Consider the following 20,144-nt stretch of genomic DNA (forward strand, 5'->3'; position numbering starts at 1 on the left):
GGATCTGTCAGTCTATCAGATTTGTATATTTATTGACTTCCATATCTTTTTAATTGCTGTATGCTATTTTTCTGTGTGACAGCTTCCTTGTGATTAACTGGCCACGAAGAATGGGTTGTATAAGTATACCAGGAGTTTGCCACTATTAGAAGAAGTCCTGTTCTTCATATTATAAAAGAATATCAAACAGCCAGATCATGTATCTGTTCATATTCTGGATACGATCAACAATACAAAATCTAAATAACTAGTTAAAAATCTCTCAACGCCAGATTATAGTCCAACAGGTTTATTTGGATGCACTAGCTTTCATAGCACTGCTCCTTCATCAGGTGGTTCAGTGCTCCGAAAGTTAGTGCTTCCAAATAAACCTGTGGGACTATAACCTGGTGTTGTGAGATTTTTAACTTTGTACACCCCAGTTCAACACCAACATCTCCAAATCATGTCTAATAACTTGGCGGCACGGTGGTTAGTGGTTAGCACTGCTGCCTCACAGCACCAGGGTCCCAGGTTCAATTCCAACGTCAGGCGACTGTCTGTGTGGATTTTGCACATTCTCCCTGTGTCTGCGTGGATTTCCTCCGGGTGCTCCGGTTTCCTCCCACGATCCAAAGATGTGCAGGTCAGGTAAATTGGCTATACTAAATTGCTCATAGTGTTAGGTGCGTTAGTCAGAGGGAAAAATGGGTCTTGGTGGGTTACTCTTTGAAGGGTTGGTGTGGACTTGTTTGGCTGAAGGGCCTGTTTCCACACTGTAGGTAATCTAAAAACTCTAACTTATTAGCTTTATTTTTTGAGCGTTGGTGTCATTGGTTGGGTCATCAGTTATTGCCTGTCCCTAGTTGCTCTTGAGAATGTGGTGGTGGTGAGTTGTTTTCTTGAACTGCCACAGTCCATGTGCTGTAGGTAGACCCACAGTGTTGTTAAGGGAGTTCTAGGATTTTGACCCAGTGACAGTAAGGGAGCGTTGACATCTTTCCAAGTCTGAATGATGAGTGGCTTGGAGGGGGATTTGGAGGTGGTAGGTGTCCCATATTTATTGCCCTTGTCCTTCTAAATGGAAGTGTTACTAAGTTTGGAAGGTGCTGTCAAGGGGACTTGGTGAATTTCTGCAGGGCGTCTTATAGTCATTCGTGGAGTGACTAAATATTTCTGGTTATTTCAGCCAGTCAAGTAGGCTGCTTTGTCCTGGATGGTGTCACGTTCCTTGAGTCTTGGAGTTGCACTCATCTAGGTCAATGGGGAGTATTCCATCACATTGTGCCTGTTGATGGTGGACTGGATTTGGGGAGTCAGGAAGTGAGTTACTTGCCACAATATTCCTAGCCTCTGGCTCGCTCTTGTAGTGACTATTTGTATACTTCGTCCAGTGGACTTTATGGCCAGTGGTAACCCCAGGATGTTGCTAATGGGCGAATGAGTGATGGTAATGCTGTTGAATGTCGAGAGTGCTGGTTAGATTGGAGGTGGAGATGATCATTGCCTGACATTAGTGTGGCACGAGTGTTACACGCCACCTTTTAGCTCAAGCTAAAAACTGGGGATTTTTTTTTTATTTCGATTTATTTCAAAAGGAGAACTTTTCGGCAGAGTGAAACTGTACAGTATTATGCTGACATTGTGTTAAAAGTATGAAGGGCTTCTTAAAAAACAAGCTAAACATTAATTATTAAAATGCATGTAATTATTGAAGTGTTACAAAAAGAGCCTGCATTTGTGCAGTATCTTGTGTATGAATCCCCTTATGGCTAAATTAATTACTTTTAATTCTTCAGAGAGAAAGCAGAATTAACATTTTGAGTCCATTTTGATTCTGAAGAGTGGTCATTCTCCACAGTTGCTACCAAACCTGCTAAGTTTCTTCAGCAATTTCTGTTTTTGTGGCTAAGGTTTATATAGTGGCTTTTACAGCGCACTTTGCAACTGATGAATTGCTTAGTGTAATTATTGCCATTTAGTGGGCAATAAGCTGCAGCATTAATATAATAGTAAATTGGATTCTAAGATGGTTAGAGGAGTGGAAAGAGCAAGATGGAGTTTAAAGTGCAGTTTATCAAAGTGGTTGGGAGTGGGTACACACAGGATTTTGCCATTAGTTTACTTCTTACTGTGTACATCCAGTAATGTGGGATGGTGTGCAAGCTTGCTATTGTTGTTGCTACTGCTGGTTTAATTCTGAGAACTGTAGGAAACTTCAGAGAATGTTGATTAAGGTGCCCAAACTGCTAACAATGTGACCAGTGGAGTCCAGTGTTAGCAAATACGTTTCGGTTTTAAAAATGTATGACTTTGGCAATTTTGTGATGTGAAAAAATTGGGGTTGGCAGAGATTTGAGTTTAGGTGCTATTAATAGCAGCACCTCATACAGAGAAGACAACTTAAAAATAGATTTTGAATTTTATCTGAAAAAGGAAATATTGAGTTTTATCACAAGAAGTGTAATGCATAACAGTCAAATTACAGTAGTGAATCTACAGTATATAAAGCCAACATTATGGTCCACAGTTAGAATAGAATCGACGTTTCGGGCATAAGCCCTTCTTCAGGAAAGTCCTTCTTCAGGAAAGGCATAAGCCCTTCTTCAGGAAAGCCCTTCTTCAGGAAAGGCATAAGCCCTTACTGAAGAAGGGCTTATGCCCGAAACGTCGATTCTCCTGTTCTCTGGATGCTGCCTGACCTGCTGCGCTTTTCCAGCAACACATTTTCAGCTCTAATCTCCAGCATCTGCAGACCTCACTTTCTCCCCACAGTTAGAATAGTACAGGCAGTTTAGAATTCAGTTGAATTTGTTGTTTATGGATTGGGAGAAATTCTTCTCCTGTTTAGTTCTGCTTTTCAGGAACTTCAGCTATCCAGTATCTCGTGTAGCCTGTGTAGGACTCAAGTCCCACACCAGATGAGTGATGTTGTGTATTGAACCAGCCCATCAAGTTCAGGGCATCTTGAGATATGCAATTAATCCAGCCTTGCCAGCAATGCCCATAACCTGAGCGTGATTATCTTTTTATTTGAGTTTCCTGCCTTCAAAGTTTGAGAGGTTCAGTTTAACCTTTGTAACCAGTTGCTTTGTAAATTTTCATTTTGGAGTCTCTGACCCACCTTCCTGTCTCTGTCTCCACTGCAGACTGGTTATCGGCAACTCCATCGAAGAGAAACTTCTCAAAAATGGTACAAAGAACATGATCAGAGATGTGGCTTCACATGGGAGCAACTATTGCACAGCATACTTGCAGCAGGTATTATTTATCTGTGATACATTTGCTGTTACAGAGTGACTTGGGAAGTCTGAACATTTCCTGTTATTTTAAGGAAAAACAGTCCTGGGAGAAGTGAACAACTTGGGGTGAATTAAGTGGGAGTACATTTTGAATTGTTTGACATTTTTTCAAAAGATGTTTTTTGTGCTTTGAATTATTTATCTAGAATTTTTTTTCTGTTTTTGCATGCTTTTCTTGAATAAGTTCAAGCCGAAGACGCATCATAACAACCTTTCTTATCCCTCTAATGTGCAAAACAAAACACGCGATTCATTCCCTTATGCAGAAAATTTTGCTTTGGTTAGGCCCTTCCTTTGGCAATTAGCTTAAAAACGGAGATTCCTCACATTTGAGGCTGGCAAAACTGTGCGTGACGACAAAAGAATCTAAATGTGCCCTTCTCGTCAGAGAACTAAATAAGTTGATTTTTTCTGAGGTCATGTTGTGCATGTGCATTGGAGCTGAATGTAATGCAGTGGCCTTTCAGGCAACATTCCTCTGATACAGTTCTCTCTCCCTTTATCTGTAATTGGTTGAAACCATATGGAGTAAAGATGCAGTTCTTCTGTCACAATCTCAGGGTATCCGAAGTCTGTTTGCAAACAGCAAACTACTGCTGAATTTTACCCAGTTACTGTGCAGAGGAGCATAGCAATCCTTTTATGCACAGCAGGATCCCACAAATATTCTGAATGATGTTCAGCAGGGGATAAATATTGACCATAACACTGCATGTCAACTTCTCTTCCATACAGTGCCATGTGTAATAGGCCATAAGACGTAGGAGCAGAGATCAGGCCATTTGGACCCTCGAGTCTGCGTCATCATTCAATCATGGCTGATTAGTTTTTCAACCCCATTTTCCTGCTTTCTCACTGTAACCTTTGATCCCTTTGGCAATCACGAACTTGTGCTCTGCATTCACTTGGGAGGACAGATAGGCCCTTTCTTTTTGATATTTCTTCCAGGAGAATGTACCTCCAACCATATAGAACTCTCCCAGTACTGCACTGGAGTGGGTGGCATGGTGGCACAGTGGTTAGCACTGCTGCCTCACAGCGCCAGAGACCTGGGTTCAATTCCCGCTTCAGGCGACTAACTGTGTGGAGTTTGCACGTTCTCCCTGTGTCTGCTGGGTTTCCTCCGGGTGCTCCTGTTTCCTCCCACAGTCCAAAAATGTGCAGGCCATGCTAAATTGCCCGTAGTGTTAGGTAAGGGGTAAATGTAGGGGTATGGGTGGGTTGCGCTTCGGCGGGGCGGTGTGGACTTGTTGGGCCGAAGGGCTTGTTTCCACACTGTAACTAATCTAATCTAATCTAATCTAATCTAATCTAATCTAATCTAATCTAATCTACCCTGGTCTCAATTGGAGATTGCACCCAGAACTTTCTGACCTGAGGTGAGAGTGTTATCACTGACTCAAAGTGATGGCTGCCTAAACCAAACAGTGATTGTGCTGTTGTCCCTTTTACACCTATGGCAATAGTTTGTTTCATTGATATCTGTCCTGGATGTTGCTATGAAGGGAGCACATCAACATGATTTGATGAAATACTGTAGGAGGCTGCTGACGTGGAGCATAAATACAAGCAGGGGCAGATGGCATAGCTGTAATCTCACTCGACTAGTAATACAGAGACCAAGTTAAAAGCAAAATACTGCGGATGCTGTATGGAGTTTGCATGTTCTCCCTGTGTCTGCGTGGGTTTCCTCTGGGTGCTCTGGTTTTCTCCCACAATCCAAAACTTAGGTGAATTGGCCATGCTAAATTCTCCATAGTGTTCACTGATGTCTAGGTTAGATGCATTAGTTAGCGTAAATGTGGAGTAATAGGGAAAGGGGAATGGGACTGGGTGGGTTACTTTTCTGAGGGTTGATGTGGACTTGTTGGGCCAAACGACCTGCTCCTACACTGTAGGGATAATATGCTAAAGATCTGAAATAAAAACAAAGTTGTGGAGAAACCCAGCAGCATCTGGAGAGAGAAACAGTTAATGTTCTGAGTCTGATGACAGAACAATTTGACCTTGGCTAATGGTATGGGAAATGGATTCAAATTGGGGTTCAAGTTCAAACAATAAACCTGGACTATAAAGCCAGCCATCAATAATAGTGGCCATGACAGCCAATGTTTGCTGTAGACAACGTGTCCACATGGAGTCCTGCATGCTGATTTATGTGTCTACGCATTCACTTCCAATGTCTCCTTTGTTACCACATGCTGACCTTAGAGGTCTGTGTGATAACAGGAGAAATTAGAGGGAATATATAGAACAATGGTTTGTTCTGAAACCACATCTGGTTCACTCATGTCCTGTACACAACAAAATCTGCCATCTTTACCCAGTCTGGCCTACCTATGAATCTAGACCCATAGCAACATAGTTGACTCTTAACTGCCCTCTGAAATGGCTGAGCAAGCCAGTCCATTCATTGGTAGTTAGAATGGGCTACTGATCCTGGTCACCAGTGGCACCCATATCTGAAGAATAAAGAACAAACAAATTAGTTTAGACAAATGGTCTGTTCCTGTGTGTAAGTATTACCTAATTGCAACTGACCTAACCTTTACTTAAAACTGGCTGAGGGCTGAAGAAATGACATCTGTGTGTTCAGATTGTGACTGTATAAAATGTTTATTGCAATCTTGGAAGTTTAGGTGGCAGGATTAAACTGCATGTGCTGATTATTTTCAATGATGTTAGGATTGCTTCTTTATAATTGTTCATTTTCCAGCTAACATTCAACATTACCTGAACTTGTTATGATCAGTACAAACTCTGTTTGACGTTTTGTTGCAGCAAACAGTCCGTGACTTGTTTGAAATTCCTGCTTTTATGGGAGAGACTGCGTCAAAGTTAAAGACTGAGGAATTTGTCGTGCTGTCTCAGGTGCCATCATTAGCAAACCAGATCTCACCAAAAGAGACCAAGCCCTTCCTGGAGGTATTCAAACCTTTTTAATTGTTAGCTTTGCAACTGATGTACTGTTACAATCTATTCTGTGTCTTGTTCATCTCCTAAGTTGGACAGAAGCTTTTACAAAGTCTTGGAAATAGCTTGTCCACCAGCCACTGTTGATATTTCTTCCAGGAGAATGTACCTCCAAACATATAGAACTCTCCCAGTACTGCACTGGAGTGTTATGAGTGTACCCTGGTCTCAATTGGAGATTGCACCCAGACCCTTCTGACCTGAGGTGAGAGTGTTATCACTGACTCAAAGTGATGGCTGCCTAAACCAAACAGTGATTGTGCTGTTGTCCCTTTTACACCTATGGCAGTAGTTTGTTTCATTGATATCTGTCCTGGATGTCGCTATGAAGGGAGGGTAAATGATTTTCCACTTCCAGTGATGCTGTTTCTGTGTTCAGCTGGACCAAGCTGTGCAAGTATAATTCCATCCCCCATGTTAAAATTATACATTCTGTACTGTATTAAATGATTCTTTGATCCTTATTACAGAGATTGCCTCTGTAAACATGTCATGTTGTAAATGCTGTCACCCGCAAGCCTGCAGGGGAGGGGATTATAACACCATTGGCAGAGATATAACTAAATCATGATACATGCACATGCAATCACCCATGATAGGTGAGAGGCAACATCATGCCAATCTAACTTAATTTTAGAGCAAGCTTGTTAGTTTGATGCTTGCTGTTGATCTTATTTGGAAGTCTACAACTTCCTTCAAATTCAAAACAAACTCAACTGTTTGTAAAATCACTCCCTGTTTTATATTGTCAGTTTTTGTACATAAATGTTCCTTCCCTGGGAAACCTGCCCCTGAATGTTTTCTCAGTAGTTTTGATATGGTTGAAGGTTCTCCCTTCCTTAGGAGATAGCAGGGATGGTTTGTTAGTGCCTTCTCATGACACCTCTGTAAAATGTTTGATACATGCTAAAGCCTGGCTGTCTTACATTTGTGAGAAAATAAATCCAGCAGTCAAGCTTATAGTGAAGTTATTATCCGGTGTTTCAGTGGTGAGTGATATATTACCTCTTCTGTCTATCTATGTGCTTGGTGTTTGCTACCATTCCCCTGAAGTGCCTTAAGACATTGTACTGTTTTGAAGATACACAAGTTGTTGTGATATAGATGAAGTTAAAAATCACACAACACCAGTTTATGGTTCAACAAGTTTATTGGCCGTACTAAATTGCCCGTAGTGTTAGGTAAGGGGTAAATGTAGGGGTATGGGTGGGTTCGCTTCGGCGGGTCGGTGTGGACTTGTTGGGCCGAAGGGCCTGTTTCCACACTGTAATGTAATCTAATCTAATTTGAACGCACTACTTTTGAAGCGATGCTACTTCATCAGCCAGCTGTGGAGCAGGATCAAAGACATAGTTTAAAGCAAAAGATTACGGAGTCATGCAACTGCAACAATATATTGAACAAACCTTGATTGCTGTTAAGACTTTGACCACAAGGTGTTGCTGTTGTCACATGTTGAGAATAATTGATTCTTTACCAAAACCCTCACCCTTCCCAAATAGACATTTGAGGTGTTTAGAGAAATTATTCAACTTTTCTTCCCTTTGACCTATTATTTCAAGTAACCAAGCACTAAAAAATGCAAATGGAAAACATTTAAGTAAAGTTTGTTGAAAAAAGAATCTGATTCATGGTTTCTGAAAACTATTTTAAAACTGATTTGTGCTTGTGGGTCAGGGGACCATTTGATACAGGACAGAATGCAAAGTTTTAAGTGTATTAGCTTAAAAAAAGGATAAATTTGTCAGATAAATTTGTGTGGTATTATTTCTAGTACAAACTAGTTGGGTTGAATGGTCTGTTCTTGCATTATAAGTACAATGTCAATCTGCAGTGGAGAAAAGTGATGTACTGATTTTCATACTGTTACACTATAAAATGTGTTCCATGTACAGCATTTACAGGGGGGTGTAACTGGCAGGAGTGTGGGTACAGTGTCCATACAGGAATATTAGTTAGGAAGCAGGAGTAGACTATTTGGTCCTTCCAGCTGCTTCCACCATTTGATAAAATTGTGACTGATGTAATGGTGGCCTCAACTCCACATCCTGCCTACTCTTGATAACCTTGGACTCACTTGTTAGTAAGTAAACTGTCTACTTCTGCGTTTAAAAATATTCGATGACCCCCACATCCTGCTCACTGAAGAAGTAATTTCCTCAGTCTCAAGAAAACATATCTCCTTATCACAGTCATAAGGTGGGAAAGCCCATATTGTTAGATGGTGACTTCTAGTTCTAGTCTATCCCACAAGGGGAAACATATTTTCAGCATCATCCTATCACATCTTCTCAAGACCTATTATGCTGCAATAAATTACCTCTCATTCTTTTAATCTCTTATAGATACAGGCCGAACCTTTCATTTTTGCATAACACTCTTGTGCCAGAAATCAATTAACTGAACCTTATCTGTACAGCTTTTATGCAATAATGTCCTTCCTTTAATAAGGAGAGCAATACTGTTCCTGTTACTTCTGGTGTGGTTTCATCAGTGCCTTGTGCAACTGTAGTAAAGGATCCTTGTTTTCACATTTCATTCTCCTTGCAATGAACAACGTTCCACTTGCTTTCTTAATCACTTGTTGGACCTGCAAACTAACATTTTGTACCAGGTCACCCAGATCCCTCTGTACCACAAGAGTTATGCAATCTCTAGCCATTCAAATAAGATGTTGCTTTTGTAGTCTTGCTGTCAATGTGGAGAAGTTCACATTTTCTCACATTACGTCAGTTAAACTTTTGCCCATTCACATCATGTGTCATTTGCAGGTTCCATATGTACTTTTCACAATTTATTTTCCTTCCTATCCTTTTGTCACCAGTGCATTTAGCAACCATCCATTTCACTGCCTTCATCCAAGACATTGATGTAGTTTATAAACAGTTAAGGCCCCAGCAGTGATCCCAGTCAACCTGAAAATAACCCATTCATGCCTGCCCTGTTTTTTGTTGTCTAACTAATCCTTTATCCATGCTTTTATATTACAATACAAAATGAGAGCTTTTGGTATAGGAGGCAACAATTGATGAGGAACCTTATCAAATGCTTTCTGAAAATGTAAGTACAATACACTGACCGGTTCCTTTTTTATCCATGTTGATTAGATTGGATACCCTACAGTGTGGAAACAAGCCCCTCGGCCCAACCAGTCCACACCGACCCTCCGAAGAGTAACCCACCCAGACCCGTTTCCCTCTGACTAATGGACCTAACATTAGGGGCAATTTACAAATTCACCTGACCTGCACATCTTTGGACTGTGGGAGGAAACTGGAGCACCCGGAGGACATCCACGCAGACATGGGGAGAATGTGCAAACTCCACACAGACAGTCACCCGAGGCTAGAATTGAACCTGGGACCCTGGTGCTGTGAGGCTGCAGTGCTAACCACTGTGCCGCTCACCATTGCTTGTTACCTTTTCAAGAAACTCTCCAAATTAGTCAAACATTATTTCCAGTCCATAAATCCTTGATCAAGCTGCTTGTTTGCATTGAGATTTTCTAAGTGTCTAATTGTCTCAAATTCCCCTTGATATTCAAAAGCATTATTATCCCTGAATACTCCATTAGCAATATTCTGGGAGTTATCATTGACCAGAACCTGACTTGGTCCAACCACAACAATAGATATAGGAGCCGTTCAGATGTTAGGAATACTGCAGCGAATAACTCCTCATCTGACAGCCCACAAATCTGTCCATCACATACAAGGCACAAGTCAGGAGTGTCTTTAAATAATTTTCAATTGCCTGAATGAATACAGCTCCCGACAGTAGTGAAGAAGCTGGACATCATCCAGAACAAAGCAGCCTGCTTGACTGCAAGTGCTGCCTTTGGTCCATGCAAGCTGCAGGAATCTCAAACTTGTTGGGTATATGGAGGATCTAAGGCTGCTTCACTTCTACCTTCTTGATCTCCCTTTCATACCTCACTTAGTCACACCCTTCCATCCCTGACTACTGACCAATTTTTGAAGACTTTATAATAAACGATATGATCACCTCATTGAATTAAGAGTCCAAGTGATCTTCCCCTTTGCTGTTGCACCACAGTGTCTGTAGCAGATGAAATGAGGGGAGATTAATCAGGTAAGAGTGCACAAGGGAATTGGGATAGGACCAGGAAATTGAGTTGAGATAGAAGTTCACCTGTAATCTTATTGAGTGACGGGACAGGCTTGAGAAGCTGTATGGGTTCTTATTGCTCTCATGTCTTGCAGCAGATTTTACCCAGTTCGTAATATCCCAAAACAATTAAACAGAATACTGCACTCATTCATATGTGCCTTTTTAATGGTGTCTCCTTCAATTGAAAATATGTCTTTTAATACAATTCTACTTCCTGTTTTGTGAAGGCTCTGAACAGCATTGAGCAGGAAACTGGTGATCACGCTAGATCAGGACAGACAGCAAGGTCAGAACTGAGGGAAGGTAATGGAAATTCCTTGGAGCAACGCCGGTGTACCAACACTGAAGAACCTGCGTATCTGGATGAATTGGCTGCACTTGTTGAGCAGGTGAATTGTTTTCTCTATTTCCTTTTATAAGATCTGTTTCTTGATCTGTGTTCATTGAGCAGCACCATTTGGCCCACTTTTCCTGTGATGACTCTTTGAAAGATCTAATCCAATTGTGCTTTCCCCAGAGACCAGCAGAATTTCCCCTTGCACGTATTTGTCATGTTGTGTCATTTTGAAGGATTTAAATACATTGCGCACTTTGATTTGACAGAGCACCTTAAGGTTGCAGATCAAGTTTAAAGCAATGATTTTGTTAAGCATATCTTGCGCTACTGGTTTCAAGTCAGCTTAAAGTATTCCTTTTTTTGTATTGTTTCACTGGATTGGGATATCAGTGGAACGAATAGCATTTGTTGCTATGGAAATTACTAGTTGGCAATTGAGATTCAACCACATTGCTATGGATCTGGAGTCACGTAGACTAGGTCAGGTAACAATGAAAGAGTTCCTTCCCTAAAGGCCATTAGTGAGCCGGATGGAGCTTTGTAACAATTGACAATAGTTTGATGGTTACCATCACTGAGATGTGATTTTAATTCCAGATTTATTCATTTGATTAAAATTTTACCAGCTGCTGTAGTGGAATTTGAACCCATGCCCCTAGTGTGTCTGTCTGGGCCTCTGAATTGCTGGCCAGTGAATGTACCACTACTTGCACCAAGTCAGTTCATTCACAAACCTTTCACTTACTGACCTACATTTGCTCCCTGACAAACAATACCTCACTGTAAAAAAAAATTGTAATTCCTGTTGAAGCTGTCTATCTTGCACTCACCAGAACATACATGAGAATGCAAAATTTATACTGTAAACATGCTGATTGGTTAGCAAGTGGACTTTGATCGGAGTATTGCACTAGGACATTGCTATTCCCTCAGCTTTTGTTTAAATCCCAAAAAGACAAATTGACTCAATTGGATTTATCTGTATTAAAGCTTCAGTTGTTTTCGTTTGACATTGTCCCTCCTTACCTCCATTCCTCTGATCTCTGGTGTTTACCATCCTGATTTTTCCACCCTATGGTTACCTTGTTTTTAACCATCTGGGCTTTAAGCTCTGGAGTTTTGTTTTCAAACCTCTGTGTCTTTCTCCTCTTAGAGTGTGCCTTCAAACTGACCAAGCTCTTAGTCAGTTTGGATACCATTGATGAATGATATAGTTTGCTAAAAAAGTCACTGTACAAACAGAATATTCAAAGATAAATTTATTTGAGGTGTTTTTCATTGCTCATGGCATGTATTAAAATCCAGAGAATAGTTTATGTAAACCAGTGGTTTTGCTTGAAGATTGTTTAAGTGTCACCTTCAACCTTTTAAATTCACTACAAATGGTTACTGTTATGTCCTTCTCAGAATTATTTTATGATTTTTTTTGCCTGCAGGGATTGTTGTTACTTTCACTAATTAAGTTAACTATGATAAATTATGCCTAATTTGTAACTTAATTTTTCTCTGAAATTAGCAAGTGAGAGACTGACAATTGAGTTCACGATCTTAGGATCAGTATTTATTGCACTCACTAGGCTTGTTAGCCATCTGAGCCCCAGTGTGACATCTGCTATTTTACAAAACTGTTACTTTGACTCAAAAAGAGTGCAATGTGAACATCAAGTTGAAGGTGAACTGTGGGAAAGTAATTTGGGCAGAAGATCAAGGAGAGGGGGAGCGATAGAGTGACTATGGGTTTGTATAGGTGGGGGTATGCGAATATCTCTTTAAGCAAGGAGGAAAAGCATATAAAAACAGCTTTGAAATCCACTCCTCCAATACCTGCTTATGGCCAGATGTTACTCCTGGAGGAGTCTGATCCATGTAATGGTGACTTGGCAACAGTTTTTGATCAAGCTGAATGACAACAGTTGTTTGAGCCTTCTATAAGAGCATATGACTTAGAGGAGGTAAAGCCTTTTAAGTGTCTCAAACCTAGTAAGATTTAGTAAGATCATGGATAATCAATGTGGCTTCAGCTTCACTCTATGCGCTGACCTCGGACTCCCCCCGGTGGGGTTGAGAGCTCTTAGGCAACAGTGGCTCTGTGGAGCTTTGACCAAGTCCAACAGTTGAAGTCCTGCCAACAAAGTTCTCACTGAGGGATCATGACTATTTCAAACCTTGAAATGGGATCATAATGAAACCTTTCACCTCTTGACTCTACTTTAGTCAAAAATCTATCTACTGCCTTCCTTTGAAGTTGGTATTGGATCTTTAATTTATCTCAATTAATTGCCTGAATGAATAAGTTGAATTTGGACAGCACTTACAGATTTTTACACCTGAATGGCACCTAAATGCCTTTGTACTTTGTTGTATTTATTGTGATTTTGCTGCTTTTGTGTTGTAGTTAATTTTGTGCTTCTGATTTGCCTTTTAAAGAGTGTTTTAAAAAACCAACAAAAGTCTTTTACTGTACACTCTAACTTACAATTAATTGTACGTCATTGCTTAATTGTACATGTTTCAGATTTTAAGCTTAAACTCTCTTCCATATCATTAAATCTGCCCATTGAATATCCCTGCTTCCTGCTTCTCATCTCTTTTGGTTGTATTCCATACATTTTATTCTTGCGGTTCCTCCTCCTCATATGGACTGAATGTTTTGGGTTCATCCTCAAATAATGCTGTTAGCCTTTTACATTAATCTGAAAAGACCGCGAGGATCACTGCTAAATATGTTAATTAAATGATAGGGCTGTCACGGTATAGCAGTTAACTATCAGTCAAGGTTTTGTGATCAAGCTTGTGAAGTGGAGCTGAATCTATGATCTGTGGACTGAGATGATACTTGGATTTAGAAAATTGCTAAATGAATCTGCATTTTGTAGCTCCATTACCGAGCAGTACAAGATGTCACTGCCTTTTTCACCCTTCTGCAGGTTGACCTCTCCAAAATGTGCTTTGGTGTTTAAGCCATCTTGCATTATCCTTTGTGTTGGTTAAAAGGAATTTTCAGCTCTAGGTGTACCCTAGCACTCTGTGGGAAGCTAGAGAAGTGATTGCTGAGCCTCTTGCTAAGATATTTGTATCATCGATAGTCACAGGTGAGGTGCCGGAAGACTGGAAGTTGGCAAACGTGGTGCCACTGTTTAAGAAGGGCGGTAAAGACAAGTCAGGGAACTATAGAACGGTGAGCCTGACCTTGGTGGTGGGCAAGTTGTTGGAGGGAATCCTGAGGGACAGGATGTACATGTATTTGGAAAGGCAAGGACTGATTTGGAATAGTCAACATGGCTTTGTGCGTGGGAAATCATGTCTCACAAACTCGATTGAGTTTTTTGAAGAAGTAACAAAGAGAATTGATGAGGGCAGAGCAGTCGACTTGATCTGTATGGACTTCAGTAAGGCGTTCGACAAGGTTCCCCATGGGAGACTGATTAGCAAGGTTAGATCTCAAAGGTAGAAGACAGGGTGGTGGTGGAGGGTTTTTTCTCAGACTGGAGGCCTGTGACCAGTGGAATGCCACAAGGATCGGTGCTGGGTCCTCAACTTTTTGTCCATGTTGATTAGATTAGATTCCCTACTTTTTATGTAAATGACAAATGATTTGGATGCGAGGATAAGAGGTACAGTTAGTAAGTTTGCAGATGACACCAAAATTGGAGGTGTAGTGGACAGCGAAGAGGGTTACCTCAGATTACAACAGGATATTGACCAGATGGGCCAATGGGCTGAGAAGTGGCAGATGGAATTTAATTCAGATAAATGCGAGGTGCTGCATTTTGGGAAAGCAAATCTTAGCAGGACTTATACACTTAATGGTAAGGTCCTGGGGAGTGTTGCTGAACAAAGAGATCTTGGAGTGCAGGTTCATAGCTCCTTGAAAGTGGAGTCGCAGGTAGATAGGATAGTGAAGAAGGCATTTGGTATGCTTTCCTTTATTGGTCAGAGTATTGAGTACAGGAGTTGGAAGGTCATGTTGCGGCTGTACAGGACATTGGTTAGGCCACTGTTGGAATATTGCGTGCAATTCTGGTCTCCTTCCTATCGGAAAGATGTTGTGAAACTTGAAAGGGTTCAGAAAAGATTTACAAGGATGTTGCCAGGGTTGGAGGATCTGAGCTACAGGAAGAGGCTGAACAGGCTGGGAGTGTCGGAGGCTGAGGGGTGACCTTATAGAGGTTTACAAAATTATGAGGGGCATAGATAGGATAAATAGACAAAGTCTTTTCCCTGTGGTCGGGGAGTCTAGAACTAGAGGGCATAGGTTTAAGGTGAGAGGGGAAAGATATACAAGAGACCTAAGGGGCAACTTTTTCACACAGAGGGTGGTGTGTGTATGGAATGAGTTGCCAGAAGAAGTGGTGGAGGCTGGTACAATTACAACATTTAAGAGGCATTTGGATGGCTATGTGAATAGGAAGGGTTTGGAGGGATATGGGCCGGGTGCTGGCAGGTGGGACTAGATTGGGTTGGAATATCTGGTCGGGATGGACGGGTTGGACCGAAGGGTCTGTTTCCGTGCTGTACATCTCTATGACTCTGACTGATGTTATTGTACCAGAGTCTCAAAGTGCTTGAGTTAAATCTCCTTTCCCTTTGGTTTAACAGAGCGCAATTTAAAATAAGAGGAACTTGAATATGAGCATGTTGATATGATTAAATAGCCCCAATAATGTGTGATGTGAACCTAGCGGTTGTGAACTCTCAATTTTGCCCCAGATGAATTAACATAATAATCCAAATAATCATTTCCACAGCTTACACCAGTTGAAAAGTATGCAATGAATTATTTGGAGCTCACACAGGCATTTATAACTCCAGCAGAGCAGAGACTACCAGACGTAAGTACAATATTGAACACTTTTCAGGGTCTATTATCTATGAAACTAAGTGTGTTCGCACCTAATACTGTGCAAATAAAATGGTTCTTTTTTAAAAAAAATTTGTTCTCCGGATAGGACCATAATCATTGAGACTTGGGCTGTTTTCATTTTGAAGTAGGTTGCTGTGTTGATCAATTTAAAGGCCTCGGTCAAAAATGCCGTTGTAGCACTGGAATCAGGCTTTGGCTGTGGGGGAACTGGTGGGGTACTTGTGGAATGTTTCCTTTCTCTGAACATAGGAACTATCAAAGGCCAAGGTCCATCAAGTTCACCTTTTGCATCCTGGCAGCTGTATTATACAATGATAAAGGAGTTGTTGACTAATCAGTGATTGATCCCTATCACAAGCTGCTAATAGACCCATATGAACTAAGAAAAACTCTCATTTGGGGGAGGGGTGAGATTTGGCAACCATGGATTCAAGGTCACGAAGTGGTGTCCTTCCTCACTAGTAAGGATACTCACTAGTATCTTTACATACAGATCAGGAAAGACACCCTTCGACTGGGGCAACACATCCATCCTAGAACAAGCCAAACAGAGACACGCATGAGAATTCCTAGAAGCATGGCATTTCAACCGGAACTTTATCAACAAATACATTGACTTGGACCCCATTTACCACCTCCTGAGAAATAGAACAGGAAATCACATCACCACAGGAAATGACATCACCAACCTGAACATATAAATAGAAAGCAGGAAACATCAGCAGTGCTTTGTCCAGAGGCTCACTGAAGATGTTACCTAGTATGGTAACGAAATGTCTGAAAATGAACCTTCCAGCTCAGCGAGCAAACCTACATCCAGAACCTCAACCTAAGCTACGAATAGTTACTTTGATATTATGTTCAAACTCATGGCATGTCTTCTAGATTTCAAACCTTTTGCTAAACCAGTGCATGAACCCTTCAGCTGTATTTTTGTGGTTATGATAAACACAACTTGTATCATTTAATGCAGCCGGTATCATCAAGTTAAAAGTCTGAGCAATGGAAATGCCAAGTCAAATATACATTTTTGGAAATAGAGTTGTTGGAAGTTGTTTTCAAACACAATGAGGACTGTGTATTTGTGTTAGAAAAAAAATGTTAACTGCTGCCATTTCTGGCTGTCAGGATCGTATAAAAACTGCCAAGCGCGTGTGGGAGTTTGGACATTTGCACTCTCTGAAGGAGGAAAAGAAGAGGCAGCTAGAGGATGAAGAAAATGACGTGTTGTTCACATACAGTCGGGAGGATGCTTACAACAAGGTCGGCATTGCTTTTTCGTTTATTCTGTGGTTGTGGGCGTTGCTGTCTGCACTAATATTTCATCCCATTTCTAATTGCCCGTATAAGGATGGTGGTGAGCTGCTTTCTTGACCTGCTACAGTCGATGCAGTGTAGGTGCACTTGCAGTGCTGTTACATTTTAGGATTTTCTAATGACCATGAAAGTGCTCCATTGATGTTTACCATCTATAAAAACAAAATTCTTTAAGCATTTGGTCGATTTGAAAGTAGAACGCAGAATATATGTAGCATTAAACACAGGTAATGTTTTACATTGATGACTCTTCGCCAGAGGTGTGTAAAGATAGCAGTGAAAATAGATTTTAAGCGGGGAGGGTGGAGAGCAGGAGGGATTAAATGACAAAAGGTTTCATTGTTTAGATTTTGCACAGAGTAGCATTGCATGTAGTACAGAAATGAAAGACATAACCAGTTGAGAGCTGAATGGGTGCATAGCTGTTGTCTTAAGCAATGCGATGGGTAAAGATAAGAAACAAGATAAAAACAGCAAAGTACACAAACATAATACAATGGAGGCAGAGATTGCAACCTGAAATTATTGGGCACCATGTTGAGTCTAGAAGGCTTTAACATGCCAAGTCAAAAGGTAAGGTATCGTTTCATAGAATCATACAGTAGGGAAGAGGCTCTTGAGACCATCAACACTCAGGGTAGCAGCAAGATGGAGAATTCACATACCTTATGATTGGAAGCTTGTGGACTAAATGGAGGTGTTTTGCAAAGCACTCGCCCATTCTGTTTTTATGATCAACAAATGCAGTATGTTAAATTGAAAGAAGTGTAAGTATATCACTTGGCAGTTGGAAAACTTGTTGATGATAGAAGAACAGTTAGCAGAACAGATATTGTGTCTCTTGTGCTTGCATGAAAAGTGCGATAGGAAAGGGCGGGATTGTTTAGTGCTGACTGAGGAGTAGACTAGAGTATGACAGAGGGAATGGTCACGTTGGGCAGAGGACAGTAATATGTGGTTGCTGGTGATTTCATGATGGAAGTGACATAAATGGACAAAGATGATTTGTTGAGTACAGAAGCTGATGATGTGGAAGATAGGGTTCCCCTCATCCTTATCGTGGTTTTGGATGTTGGGGTAGGGGTGAGAGCAGAAGCGTGTGGAATAGATCAGACATTGTGGAACGTACTGTTGACTGTATAGGGGCGGTGGAGGGGACCAGCCAGGCTGAAGTAGTAGATTAACCAGGATAGTCTTCTTTATAAGTTTTGGGAAGACAATGAATGAGTTCATCAGGATTGCAGGACAATGATATTGGAAGTGGTGGAGAGAAGATCCACAGAGGAGATTAGGTTAGTGATGACCCTGGATACAATGCTGTGATATTGTGTTGTGGGGTCTTGGTTCAGGGGGAGGCAGGTGAAATTTTTGGAGATTTGGCAATCAGTCTTGCTGGAAATCAGTACACCCGCTAATGACGGTGCCAGGCTTGTCAGTAGGTTTGATGATGATGTTAGGGGTGATCCTGAGAGAACGCAGTTTGGAAGAAGATAGTGAGTTAAGGAAGCAGAGAAACTGATCGTGTCAAAATGTTTGCAACTTTCAGTTAAAATCTAGAAAGGAGAAGAGGCTAGAGGAAGAGATTTTGTTAGAGGGACAATGCTGGTAAAATGCTCTCTAGTAGAGGGAAGACTCCTCAAAATAGTGGGCACACAGAAGCATCCAAAGAATAGATTAGCTGAGCTTAAAATTCATTGCGGTGAGAACATAACAAGGGTGAAGCTGATGGCAGTGCATTCAGAATCAGAGAGGGAATGATTGGAAGATATTGTGAAGTCATGGCAAAGGAAGAGGTTGAGTTGGAGGGAAGAGAAGTGAAGAAAGGATCTGAAGGGCTGCTGGTTACCATGATTTGGTGAAGCTTGCAATCCTTTGTGAACAATTTGTTGGTGTACAAGTACCAGGCTTAGTTGAATGGGGATACCTCACAGTTGATTTTTCCTATCTTAGTTCACACTGGGATGAGGAGGATCAGAATCCCTTCTCCATAAATAAAGGAAGAACCAGGGTGAAGTTAATTGTGTTTAAGGCTGCTGTTTGGGTGTATTTGCGTAGAAATAGGTGTAAAGCTGTTAATGTAGTGGAGAAAAGAACAGAGAAAGAGTTGTTTATGTAGAACCTTAGCCCTTGTGTTTGGGAGGTTACAAAAGTTGCTGAAGTTGAATCTTTTCAAATAGTACAATGAATTTCTTAAAGCACTGTTCCATCTTAGGTTGGTTGGGTCTGGCACCTGATTGCCAGTCTCTGACAATATAGCATGCCTTTGGTACCTGCTAGGAGCATCATCATGAATGAAACTTCCGTTGGAGCCCCCTCAACGTTTGTGTTAAGGGAACTGCTATCTGAGCAGAGTGACAGATTTGGCAAGAGCTGATAATCGAGCCACATGCCTATCCATTGATCAAGAAATAGAATTCGCAGTGAGATGAAGGTGATTGTCTCAAAGGGAGACCAGAACTAGAGATCATAAACATGTGTTAGTTACCAAGAAATCAAATAAGGAATCAGAAGAAACCTCTTTATCCAGTGAATGGCAAGATTGAGGGAACACATTACCACAGGAGTAGTTGAGGCAAATAGTAATGCTGATTTTAAGGGGACACCAGATAACCATGTGAAAGTGAAAGCAATGGAAGAAGAGTAGATTTAATGTTTCAATGAAACAATCATCAATGCAGATAAATTGGGCTGGGTGACAAGTTTCTGTGCTGTAAATGCTTTGCAGCGTTAATATATAAGAAAATCTGATAATGAAAAGGTGATCATAAAGTGATTTGAGCTGTATTATCGGTGAGAGATTTCAATTATTTTCTTTTCTTTTTGATAAGGAATATGTGAAAGAAGGTCAGGATGGCCAGACTGAAATAATGCCAGTGAGTTCTCACACACTTCTCCCAAAGAAATTTGAGACTTCATACAATTTACAGGTGAGGTGGTAACATTAATTTCTATCTGTGCCAGATATGGACTCCTCCAACACCACCCCAAGATGACAATGATATCTACATGGATCCTGTGATGTGCCTGCTCTATGACACTACTCCTATTCTGGAATCCAAACTACCGCCAGTTTATGTCCGAAAGGAACACAAGAGGCTAAAATTGGACCCAACAGGTGAGAAATGTTCTTTCCAAATTGGTGAGAATGGAAGAATTTGGAGGAAGGTATAACTTAGCTGCTTTTCCTATATGTACCAAGAAAGGATCCGTACTACTTCATCTTACTCTGTTTGGCTTCAGA

General features: G+C 41.0%; 1 protein-coding gene across 8 annotated transcripts in view; it reads left to right on the forward strand.

The window, feature by feature from the left end:
- The window catches only part of ep400 (E1A binding protein p400), a 151,469-nt gene that overhangs the window by 87,153 nt on the left and 44,172 nt on the right, over positions 1-20,144 (forward strand). For all 8 annotated transcript variants that reach the window (XM_043715351.2, XM_043715350.2, XM_043715352.2 and 5 more), the window contains 7 exons: positions 3,129-3,240; positions 6,063-6,206; positions 10,613-10,774; positions 15,471-15,554; positions 16,715-16,849; positions 19,732-19,776; positions 19,865-20,018. In XM_043715351.2, coding sequence (XP_043571286.2) covers positions 3,129-3,240; positions 6,063-6,206; positions 10,613-10,774; positions 15,471-15,554; positions 16,715-16,849; positions 19,732-19,776; positions 19,865-20,018 — 836 coding nt within the window. The remainder of the gene's footprint in view (positions 1-3,128; positions 3,241-6,062; positions 6,207-10,612; positions 10,775-15,470; positions 15,555-16,714; positions 16,850-19,731; positions 19,777-19,864; positions 20,019-20,144) is intronic.

This window comes from Chiloscyllium plagiosum, unplaced genomic scaffold, assembly GCF_037043375.1.
Source record: "Chiloscyllium plagiosum isolate Xiang-an unplaced genomic scaffold, Cpla_swu_hap1 HiC_scaffold_24, whole genome shotgun sequence".
In the NCBI taxonomy this organism is placed as follows: Eukaryota; Metazoa; Chordata; class Chondrichthyes; order Orectolobiformes; family Hemiscylliidae; genus Chiloscyllium; species Chiloscyllium plagiosum.